The 10,686-nt window shown below is 33.2% G+C and overlaps 1 protein-coding gene and 1 non-coding gene across 2 annotated transcripts; both read right to left on the bottom strand.

Moving 5' to 3' along the window:
* Nucleotides 1-801: 801 nt before the first annotated feature.
* Nucleotides 802-873, bottom strand: TRNAW-CCA (transfer RNA tryptophan (anticodon CCA)). The gene has a single exon. It is a non-coding gene; the product is annotated as a tRNA-Trp (tRNA).
* A 1,455-nt stretch (nt 874-2,328) lies between these two features.
* Nucleotides 2,329-5,007, bottom strand: LOC106120638 (putative Ras-related protein Rab-33). The gene is made up of 5 exons (XM_013316002.1): nt 4,717-5,007; nt 4,354-4,473; nt 3,470-3,619; nt 2,968-3,081; nt 2,329-2,593 (listed from the first exon to the last, which is right to left on the bottom strand). The coding sequence occupies exons 1-5, from the start codon at nt 4,918-4,920 to the stop codon at nt 2,507-2,509; spliced, it is 675 nt and encodes a 224-aa protein (XP_013171456.1). The 5' UTR covers nt 4,921-5,007; the 3' UTR covers nt 2,329-2,506.
* Between the last annotated feature and the right edge of the window lie 5,679 nt (nt 5,008-10,686).

A 10,686-nucleotide genomic window follows, 5' to 3' on the forward strand; every position in this document is an offset into this window, starting at 1 on the left:
CCAGTTATATTGGTTTAAAAAACAAAGTCAGCTTTGAAATACATTAACAGGGTTAAACAAAGTGCATTCGCTACGACACGATTTCATAGCGAACTTCAAAAATGTATAGAAGTGACACGACATTACGTGTCTTATCAAAAGTTATTGTCAGTTCTATATATTTTTGAAGTTCTTTATGGAATCAATTTGAAGTGAAGGCATTTTGTCCCCATTGCCTATAAAATATGATGTAAACGCCATCTAACGCTATTTACCCGCATTATTTCTTGATGTTGGTCCACAACAGTATAATTAAAGATTTTCTTTTTTTTATGAGTACAAGATACAATAATATTTTGATGATCGCAATTTTATCACTTGTTTTAAATACCAGTTTTAATTCCTTACCAATAGATGGCTCTTGTTATTGATTACCCAAACTATTTATATGAAAATTAACTTCGGTAGCACATTTTAAATAAGTTAGAATTATTTATGATTTCTGCAGTGTTTATATTTGCGATGTTTTTCATATTTATATTATAATTTCTTACAAAATTGTTGTGTATTTTGTGTTTCCAATGCTTCAAGTGATTTTATCTTAATATTAATATCATTAAAATAAATGTTACCGAAATTAAAATGATATGGTTGTTTCCTTTTAAATACCTTTTCAGCTCAATGTTAATATTTCTAAATATGATACGAAATTTTACACCAATTTCATATGTTTTAAGCACATTAAATATATTTGTCGTTTTTTAACATAAATAAACTGAATCAATAAAAGAAAAAAAAGTAATTAACAAAAGTTAAAAAATTTGACCCCGACGTGATTTGAACACGCAACCTTCTGATCTGGAGTCAGACGCGCTACCGTTGCGCCACGGAGTCGTTGCGAAATGTCTAGAAATTATTGTAACGACTTAAAATTTCTTAAAAAGACTATTTCAACTGCCTACATTTCCGGTGGATTCAAATAAACAACAATGAATAATTAAAGTTACCTCATTGACTTATTTAAGACTTACTCTCGCGAGCGACTCCGTCCACGCCGATTTAAAAAAAACTTTGGTAGCCTATGTGTTCTTCCAGACTATGTTCTACATCTATGCTAAATTTCAGTGAGATCCATGAAGCCGTTCTGGAGATAACTTCTAACAAACATCCAAACATTTATAATATAAGTAATATGCAGATAAAGGAACCTCTGACTTTTTTCTTGCTTAACAAATGCTGTGTCACCTTATTTTGAGTGTTTAGTATAAATTATAGTTTTGGTTAGATATTTGGTTTTGCAAAAACATCTGTACAAAAGTATATTGTTATCTCTACATTTATATGCATTTCAGTAGGTCAGTTCAGATTTCTCATCAAAATAAAACACAGTTTTCAGTAACAATACTTTATAATTCATCTTATTGATTTTATTATCTCTTAAATATAAAATATATTCAATATTGCGTTCACACATCAATCTTTTAATTACATACAAATAAACAAACATTTATATATTTAATTGAATTACACAAAATTTTGAAAATTTTTCTTTTTTCATCAAAAAAACCTTTCTAATTATGAATTTGACAATTTTATAAGCTTTTATTTAGTTTCAACTGTCTGTATATTTGTCATTAAATCGAAATCAAAGTAAATTATCGAACTGATTTTTTTATCTTTCTAGCGTATCTTTTATCACAAATTAAATTAAATATTTTGGTTTTAAATGCTGCATACACTTTTCTTTCTTATATAGTTTAATTTATTACCACTGGTTTAAATTATTTGGGTACAATTAAAATATTAATCGAGTTTTTGGTTGAAAATATTGTTTTTTTAATTATTATATTAACTATCAGTCTATAAAGATGACATTAAAAATTAAAATTATTGAATTTGTTGGTTTATTTAATTACTAAAATACAAAGAAATTATTCTTTCCTTTTCTAATTGATACTTTGGGAATGTATATTTGCAAAATTATAGCTTTAAATAATTTAAGTTAAAACACATTTTTTACTTACTAAAGAATAAATACCTTATATTTAATACTTAACTTAAACTTATCATAACTTAATCAAGTACTTAGATGTTAAGCTCTTTAAGTTGGACATGACTGAATTTTTCAAGCTGCCAGATTTAAATTTCAAACTTCACTATGTACACTTTTAGAATGAAATTCTCAAATAAAATTAACTTAAGTTCAACTTGAAATTATAATCGTCATCAACTTGAAAGTGTGTATTGTTTTTTTTTAATTTTGTCATTTTTTTAAGTAAAATAACTGGGTTTATATGATTTTAAAGTCTCAAGTTGATTAACACATTTACTTTTATATTAAAAGTTGTTGTTTTTGCTATTTATTATTTTAACTAAGACATAATAATATAGTTTTCCTTATTCACTAATTTTTAAAATTGGCAATGTCTCTGACAGTAAAAGAGAGCTTCGTAATTTAGTAGACAATACCAAGAGCATGGTCTTGGTATGGTCTAGATGACAATCTTCGTATGGTCTTAATCCGGTCCTAGCTGCAAAGACAGTTGTCAGTACCGGTGGTGATGTGAGGTTTCCTCTGACGCGGCAATGTCACCACACCATATCCTGGTTCACCCTGGAAAATTTAGAAATTATTATATATAGCAGAGAAACATAAAAAACATTAAACCACTATTAATTTTTTGTCATCTTTGATTTAATGTCAAGGAATTTGACATTGTAAAGTTTTATAGTGGTAAATCTTCAATTCAAAATGTAGACAATTTAAAAAATTAGAGAGTAAAAAGTTGAATATTTTACAAGCCAACCTTTTGTCAATAACAGCTGAAGTAAAAAATGCTGTTTGTTTTTTTATAAAAGGGGGCAAACAAGCAGTGGGAACACCGAGGTGTACACCGACGCCCATGGACATCAGACTAGAGGAACTGCAGGTGCGTTGCCAACCTTTGAGATGGTGATACAGTCAAAGTGATACATGGTTATTCTTACCTCAACTCTGACAACTCTGAGGGGTTGCTTGGAGTACAACTTGTGTGCGAGGGTCATAAAGATTGACTCCACATTGTCACACTCGCTGTCCAGTAGGGCTGACGTCTCAAACAGCTATGGAAGAATATTATTCACTATTATATAAAGTTGACAAGATTTATAGGCAGAATTATACTACAATATGTAGTATGTAGGTTTTCGACTTTTAAAATAAATCTAAATCAATTAATTTTACTGTTGATATATAGTAAACAACTTAATAGAATATTGTCTACTCCTAACCACAGGGCAGGCGTTAGATTAGGGCATGGTTGGGTGACCACCCACAGCCCTGGACTGAAAGGGGCAGCACAGGTCTACAAATTACAGACTCAGATAACCTTGTTAACTCTTCCTAACGTAAAAAGAGACCATAGGAATCTCATCCAGGTCACTATAATTATTGGCTAGCTACATGACAATCTTCTTCTACACTTTGTCTTCTCTGTTAGAATATACTCACAGGCATGCCATGTTTATCAGCCAGTCTTTGCGCATAAGCAGTAGCGAGACGGGACTCCGGCGTACCGCAGTCACATTTGTTGCCGACGAGCACGCGAGGAGCCCCTGTCAGTCCATGCGACTCCACCTCCTGCATCCAGCTTGCTATCGACTGGAGTAGATAATACAGTAGTCAGTGATAGTCAAACTGATTGTGAGAGAATATGTGATGGAATCTAAATGAAGAGCACAAACTGATTATTTAAGTTTTAGAGGGCAGTCCTATTATTAGTATATTTGTGTTTTGATGCCAAGCACATAACAGGATGTCAAGTATTTCTGTGAGATATTTGTGTAATTGATGTGAAGTATTCAAACAATTTTAAGTAGCAGATGGGATGAATTGTGTTTGCACAATATATTTCATGCAAATGTTAATACAGCTTCTTTCTTAATGGAGTGAGAACTAAACTAACGGAAGATAAATCAATCAGTTAGTTTCAACAGTGGTAGAGCCTGCTTTAACATCTTCGCACATATTGGCCCGGCTTGCCTGGTGAAATAGCACGACCACAAAGAAGACAGGCATGAAGTGGAAGCAATCCCGTGTTTCGTCTGATGACTGTGCGTCACGGAGGCCTAATTTGGTCCTCTTTCCCTTCCCACCCTTTTTCTTATAAGGAAAGAATGGGATATGGAAGTTGACTTTCCCGATGAGAGGATGCATCGGAAGGGAAAATGTTTTCTTTCTGTGCATCCTTTCCTCCATCGATTAAAGGTAGGCAATTGCATATGTCTATGGGCAACGGTCACTTCGCTATTTTAGCGATTTCAGGTGACCGCTCGCTCGTTTGCCACCTTATAATATAAAAAAATGAAGATGTAATAAAATGTAGTGACACTAACATGAAAAGTCTCTGGCTTAGTAACATCATAGACAATGACAACAGCGTGCACATTCCTGTAGTAGTGCTGCACCATTGACTTGCGGAACCTCTCCTGTCCCGCTGTGTCCCACAGCTGAAGCTGGAACAAGTCCATTTGTATACATATTAATATTACCTTCCATTAATGAAAGTGTTCGGGGCAAACTTGTCCTGAAACTTTACCGACTTTTCATTTTAAATAATTACTAAATACTCGAACAAACCAATTAATGTTTACATGCATCAGCTGTTTCTAAAGTCAAATGCTTGCATACTTGATAATGTCTATTGTCTATTCATTATAAATTTAAATTACATGTTATGTTATAGACATCCTTTTTACCTTTATCTCCTCGTTACATATCCGTACAGTTCTTTCTCTGAAATCTACCCCGATTGTGGCTTCAGATTTATCAAGGAATTGACCTTCGCAGAAGCGGTATGTGAGGCACGTCTTTCCCACGCCAGAATCACCTAAAACAATTATTTTGAAAACTTTCTTTTGCTTCAGCCCAGCTATATTATGATCATTGCTTGAACCCGTCATGCTTTGGCACTTGAAAATATAAAAATGTTTAACTTTCTTCAAAAATAAAACATCAATATTTATTTTGACATTCTGTTTGTCCTCCCATGTAAGCCGACTAAATTATGTTTATCATCCATTGTCCACAAAAACACGCCCAATAACGGGATTATTCAATTTTTAGGTGATTTGAACTTGTAAGAAAGAGACAACTAACAAGCAATACATTTTGTGGGTTCTTCCGAATTCGACATCATTATTACTTTCCAATGCTGTCGAGTAAAAAATTACTGATGATTTTAGTAGAATTCTCTACCTAAAATGTAATTTCCTATTGGTCAATTAGGAACCAAATTGTTTTTCAATCTTCTCAATAATACAATTCAAGCTGTTTCACACTCTAATAGAAATACTATGCAACGACTACCATCTTATGATTTTTTAAAGTACAGTCGCCAATTTGCGAGGTCGTGATCACAGCGAAATTTACGAAGTAACGTATTGGTTGCTTATGTGTGACTTTAACTTTAGGATCCGGAGGTGCAACATCTTCGCTTTGATCATATTTGTCATGACTTTTTTGTGTCCACTCTTATGTCAGTAGTATTTTTTTGTGAAGATGGCAACATCTGTTTGAATTTAGCATACTTTGGTAACTTTAGTAGGATTGTAGTTTTTCCCAAAGTCTGTGATGACGAGGAACGACTTCTGTCTATTTATTAAGTTTTATGACGATTAATTCAACATTTATGCTAGATTTTATTCTATTTGCATGGTATAAATTAAAAGTAATAAAAATTTAGAAGTCACATAATGTAGTTTGACCTGTAATCGTTATAAGTGTTTGAGTTATAACCTCTTGATCTGGGCTATCATTTTAATTCTTGTAATTGTCGATTGAATTCGTTCGTTGGCGATAAAAGAAAGTGTTTACATTCCTTAGAGTGTATCGTGTGTTAGTGATGTGAGTTCGGATCGTTGACGAAACGGCCCGCTAATGTGTGAGGAAATAAAATGTGTGTGATTTGGTGTAAAATTACAAAGTGTTTTTGTGGTGACCGTTGTCGGATGCTGCCGTAGGATTGCAATGTCCAGGCTCGTCGACTACTTCGTCATTGTGGGCTTTGACCACGAAAAAGAAAGTAAGATATTAAAAAACTTTATTTTTCATATATTTGATTATTATTCCTATTTGATTCTACTGACATAAAGAAGACAAAACAAGTATAGTAGAAGTATATCTTTGTGTCAATAAAATAGCAATCATTATCATTAAAAATTTACATTAGATTAATGTTATACCCAATTGACCCAGCATGGGTGTAAAACATTTGTTAGACTTATTTCAATTCAAGAACTAAACATTGTCAACAAAAAAAAACATTTACTGAAAAGACTGAGAGACAGATTTTACGCAATTTTATTTTATTAGCTGAATCTAGCATCTAAGTCAAATAATATCCAATAACATGAGCAAAGAAAAATTTACCATAATGTAGAGAAATATCCTAATAAGAGTTCATTGTTTTTTTTAATTACACACTAAAAGTGGCATTACATTTAAAAGTGTGCAAATTTCATACATTTGATATCTTCATATCAATTCTGCACCTCTCTAAATGGCTAAATAATTCATCCGGCCTTGAATCATGTCGCATGTTAATAGATCTCTCTTGTTTGATACCATTGAATTGATTTAACACAGAATGCCTATTCAGTTGCTAGCATTTTGTATGTTGCTCTATGTTCTCTTAATATAGCAATATAACTATAGAATGAAAAGAGGTTCTCTTAAAAGAGTCAATATGTGTATTTGATACTGGCTATCTAATCATATGGGTGGTTTTCTAATAAATTTATAAGAATAAATAAAATCTGTAGCATTTTATTGGTGAATTCACTCTAGTAAATAAATACCTTCAATTGTTTTTGTTCTCTTGCCCTCTCACTCTTTTCAAAAAGGAAAGAATGAGTTAGATAAGTGGATTTAGCATAGGAATCAATGTTTAAAAAAAGGGGATTATACTTTTTCTGTACATCCTATCCTTTGTCCATTCTGTAATTTTTTTGGTGTTTTCAATACGGCCAATGGAATCTATAAAATCAATCAGCCCAATGTGATTTTTGGGCAGTGGTCACTTCATTGACGTTATAATTCCAAGTGATTGCTTATTGTTAATTTACCACCCTTTGGTTTTAAAAAAATATGTTAAATATTTTTACAATTTAAGATTTGATCCCAAATAAAACCTGCATATGACGCCCTCCGACTTTGTGGCCCGACTATTTTCTCTTGCACACGCGTCTTTAGTACTTACGGCACGTGATTACCATCGTGCTACGAAGAAAATCAAATCTATTTTCGTATTTGGTTGGTAGAATTATTTGAGTCTATTGCAACCAATGTCGGCGAAGGCACTTTTTACTATCATATTGGTTGTTCAGATATAGCTGTAATAAAAGTATAATTTTTCTCGATGAGAGATTTTCTAGAAAACCTGTGTTTCCGGTACAGACGCTCTCGCAAAGGTAAACTGTTCAGATCGAAACTTGATTGGATAATAAACTCGTTATCGAAGTCTGTTTCGTATTTCTGGTCGTGTAAACTTTCCTAGATTATAATAATAACAAATAGATTTTTTATGATGCTATCAGAAAATTATAGACGTTGGTTACCATTGGCTTTTCTTTTCTATTGTTTTGTTTTAATTCTATTATGTGAAAAAAAAACCCTGTAAAAACAACCGTTCCACAACGGTCTGTCCTCGGCGGTATTTCCAAACCAATAGGACTTAGAGACCTTCAAGAAGCGAGCATACCATTTCCTTAAAGGCCGGCAACGCATCTACAGTTTCTCTGGTGTTGCAGATGTCCATGGGTTTCGTTGATCACCTCGGTGTTCCCGCCGCTCGTTTGCCCCCTTCTCTTATAAAAAAAAAACAACTGAATATCATCTACAAATATATTACAGAATTTGTCTTTCAAAACATACTACTAATACTTATTTTCTTTGCTTTTTCGTTTTACGTGTTAAAAAACGGTCATTACGCTGAATTGTGAGTTGTGGGTCTCAATTATAATGCGTTTAAAGCACACCCCTACCGCCTCACTGTCATTATCAGAGGTCGCGCCCGGAGCGTAGCGTAACTAGGTCGTCCAAGCACGCTCCAAATAATTGTCTCAGACCCTTAAAATTTATTAAAATGTATACTGGAATAGCATTGTTTTTCTGTTGTTGCTATGCAGATATAGCGAAATTGAACGATAGTAATTTAAAATTTTAAAAACCAATCCCATGTTGGCCAAAAATCTGTTGGACTCCACCCATATGACATAGGAAGATAATCGAATAATTCACACGTTGAAATTGAAAACTGACATCTCCACGTTTATAGTGTACACTAGCCGTCGCCCGCGACTCCGTCCGCGCGGATATAAAAGTCGCGATCCGTTCAGCCGTTCCGGAGATACCTTCAAACAAACATCCATCCATCCATGTAAACATTCACATTTATAATACTAGTAAGATTTATCTGTGAAAAATCATATTCTCCTGTCAGCCGGGCATAAAACAGAATTTATAAATTTCATCATAATTTGATGTCGAGAGATTTCCCTTGGCAATTTTACCCGAACGTAGCTAGACCTTTGAATCATCTGTTAGAATATTCTGCGTGATGTTTTAAAAATAAAAACATGCATTAATCACTAATGCCTGAATTGAATCCTACATTCGGAGTTCCGCTAAGTTTGAGCATATGACGTAAACCTAGTCGTATGATGTCAGTGAATAATTTTGTTATATTAAGATATTGTGCAAGATTAGGAAACCTAAGACTCCAGTCTTCCATACTATATTTTAAAACTAAGACTTAAGATGTCTAAAAAATATATATATCCTCTTTAGTGACAATGATAAAGATATGTATAGATTGACGATTCATATTGCAAAAAGAAATTACGATAAGCCGTTTACAGTTTTGATACTTTTAAAATTTATCGTAGACTTTCACTGTCGTATTAAAACATTGTTACAGTACAGGTGTAACAGTGGGAACCCACAGTTTTACTCTCCCCGACATTGCTGCTACCTAGAGTACGATAAAACTAGTTGTAACCAATGAACACAATGGATAAATAATAACAGATCAGATCCGGTTTGCGAGGCGCCGTTAGCTAACAATCACCGAACTGGCGACCTGTTGCGCTGAAACCTGCATAGTTTACTGGACGGCCTTCTGCCACGCACCTTATAATATTCCGAGACATTACTACACTAATATACGTTTGAATAGCGAAATAAATTCTTTATCGCGATGAATAGGTAATTTTAATAATTCGTAGAATTAAATTAGTGTAGTCATTTTCAAAACAAAACATAGTTGATGTGTGTTGCATAGACCAGGAAGTCTAACCATGAATTTTCACTTCTGCAGTAAATATATAGTCATTGCTATTTTTAAAACCAATTACACTGAAGATTCAGTGCTGATAAATTGAAGACAAATTGTTAGTTGCTTATCACCCTATATAAGCATTTTATAGAAGAGCATACTGTATAATAACCAGGAAGAGAACTGAGCCTTGTGAAGCATGCCTTTATGCCAACTCTTGTAACTTTCCTTCAAAAGAGACATTGTACAAAATATATGAGCGAAGGCGTATTGTCAAAACTTTATGGACATACGATACTATGAGATTGCAACAAAAGTTGTAAGGAAGACTGATGTATTCATGGAGAACTAAAGTTGTGGTATTTGGACTTGTGAATTTGCAGATTGTTTAGTTCTAAGATTTGTTACAACATTGCGCGTTACAAAAACACTATTTGTTGATTAAAAAAACATTTCTGTAGCGTTTTTACGTTAAGGAAGAACAAAATAGGGTCAGGCGTTTAAGCTACAGTACATTTTTGAAGTTCGTTATGGAATCACTTCGATGCGAATGCACTTTTTCTTAATCGGTAAGTCTTCGGAATGGAATTTATAACCAAATACGAATAATAATACCCATTGGCTCATTCGGGTAAAAATATAGGATGTGGAACTACTGGTTTTAATTAACTACTCTGTGGCGATAAGGGCATAGAGTAACTTGTCGGTCGTTTGCTGGAATTTCGTATAGTACGTGATGCGAAAGTTTTATGCGGGCTCGCTGCTTGGTGCTTCATCGTGGCATACGTAATGAGGTCTCCGAGAGACAAGGGCTTATGGACGAGTGATTCTTAGCAACAGATCTCTGATTAACGGATTGTCAGTTGTCGACAGATCGTAGTTTTTTTTAATTATTTAACTTTTATATGAACGTGCCTTTTTAAGTTGGCTTTAACTTTTAATATTCTTATAAATCGTAATATTATGTGTAGAAAAAATATTTATGAATGACCACTCTTTCGCTTTTCTCTACATGTAAAAGAAACATGCTGCATTTAGGTGAACGACCTTGAAAGATTTTAAGCTAGTTCTGACTTAAATAGTGATGTGATATTTAGGGTTGTCACTTTATAACCTAACGAATATTGTGAAAGGAATATATAATCATCCTGTAGATATTATCGAAAGATGTTATCGCTATATGATAGTTAACAAAGAAAAAATGTTTTAGTTATGAGTAAGCATCGTAACAATGAAATATTTGTTTTGTTGTAAATATATCGATTAGATAACAATTACAAGGGATTACGATTGAGCACGTGATACCTTATAATCGATATGAAGTGTTATTTATGTTTTTTTTATTATCTAATATAGATTTTGATATAAATCAATATCGCTTTGATTGCCATAT

Source organism: Papilio xuthus, unplaced genomic scaffold (genome assembly GCF_000836235.2).
Source record: "Papilio xuthus unplaced genomic scaffold, Pxut_1.1 DF826949.1, whole genome shotgun sequence".
Taxonomy (NCBI): Eukaryota; Metazoa; Arthropoda; class Insecta; order Lepidoptera; family Papilionidae; genus Papilio; species Papilio xuthus.

What these genes read in the sequence shown, in the direction of transcription:
- LOC106120638 (XM_013316002.1), bottom strand. Translation starts at nt 4,920, where the DNA reads ATGACGGGTTCAAGCAATGATCATAATATAGCTGGGCTGAAGCAAAAG. An exon ending in CTAAGCCAGAGACTTTTCAT is followed by an intron (nt 3,620 to 4,353) that starts GTTAGTGTCACT and finishes TATCTACTCCAG; the next exon opens with TCGATAGCAAGCTGGATGCA. An exon ending in CTGATAAACATGGCATGCCT is followed by an intron (nt 3,082 to 3,469) that starts GTGAGTATATTC and finishes ATTCTTCCATAG; the next exon opens with CTGTTTGAGACGTCAGCCCT.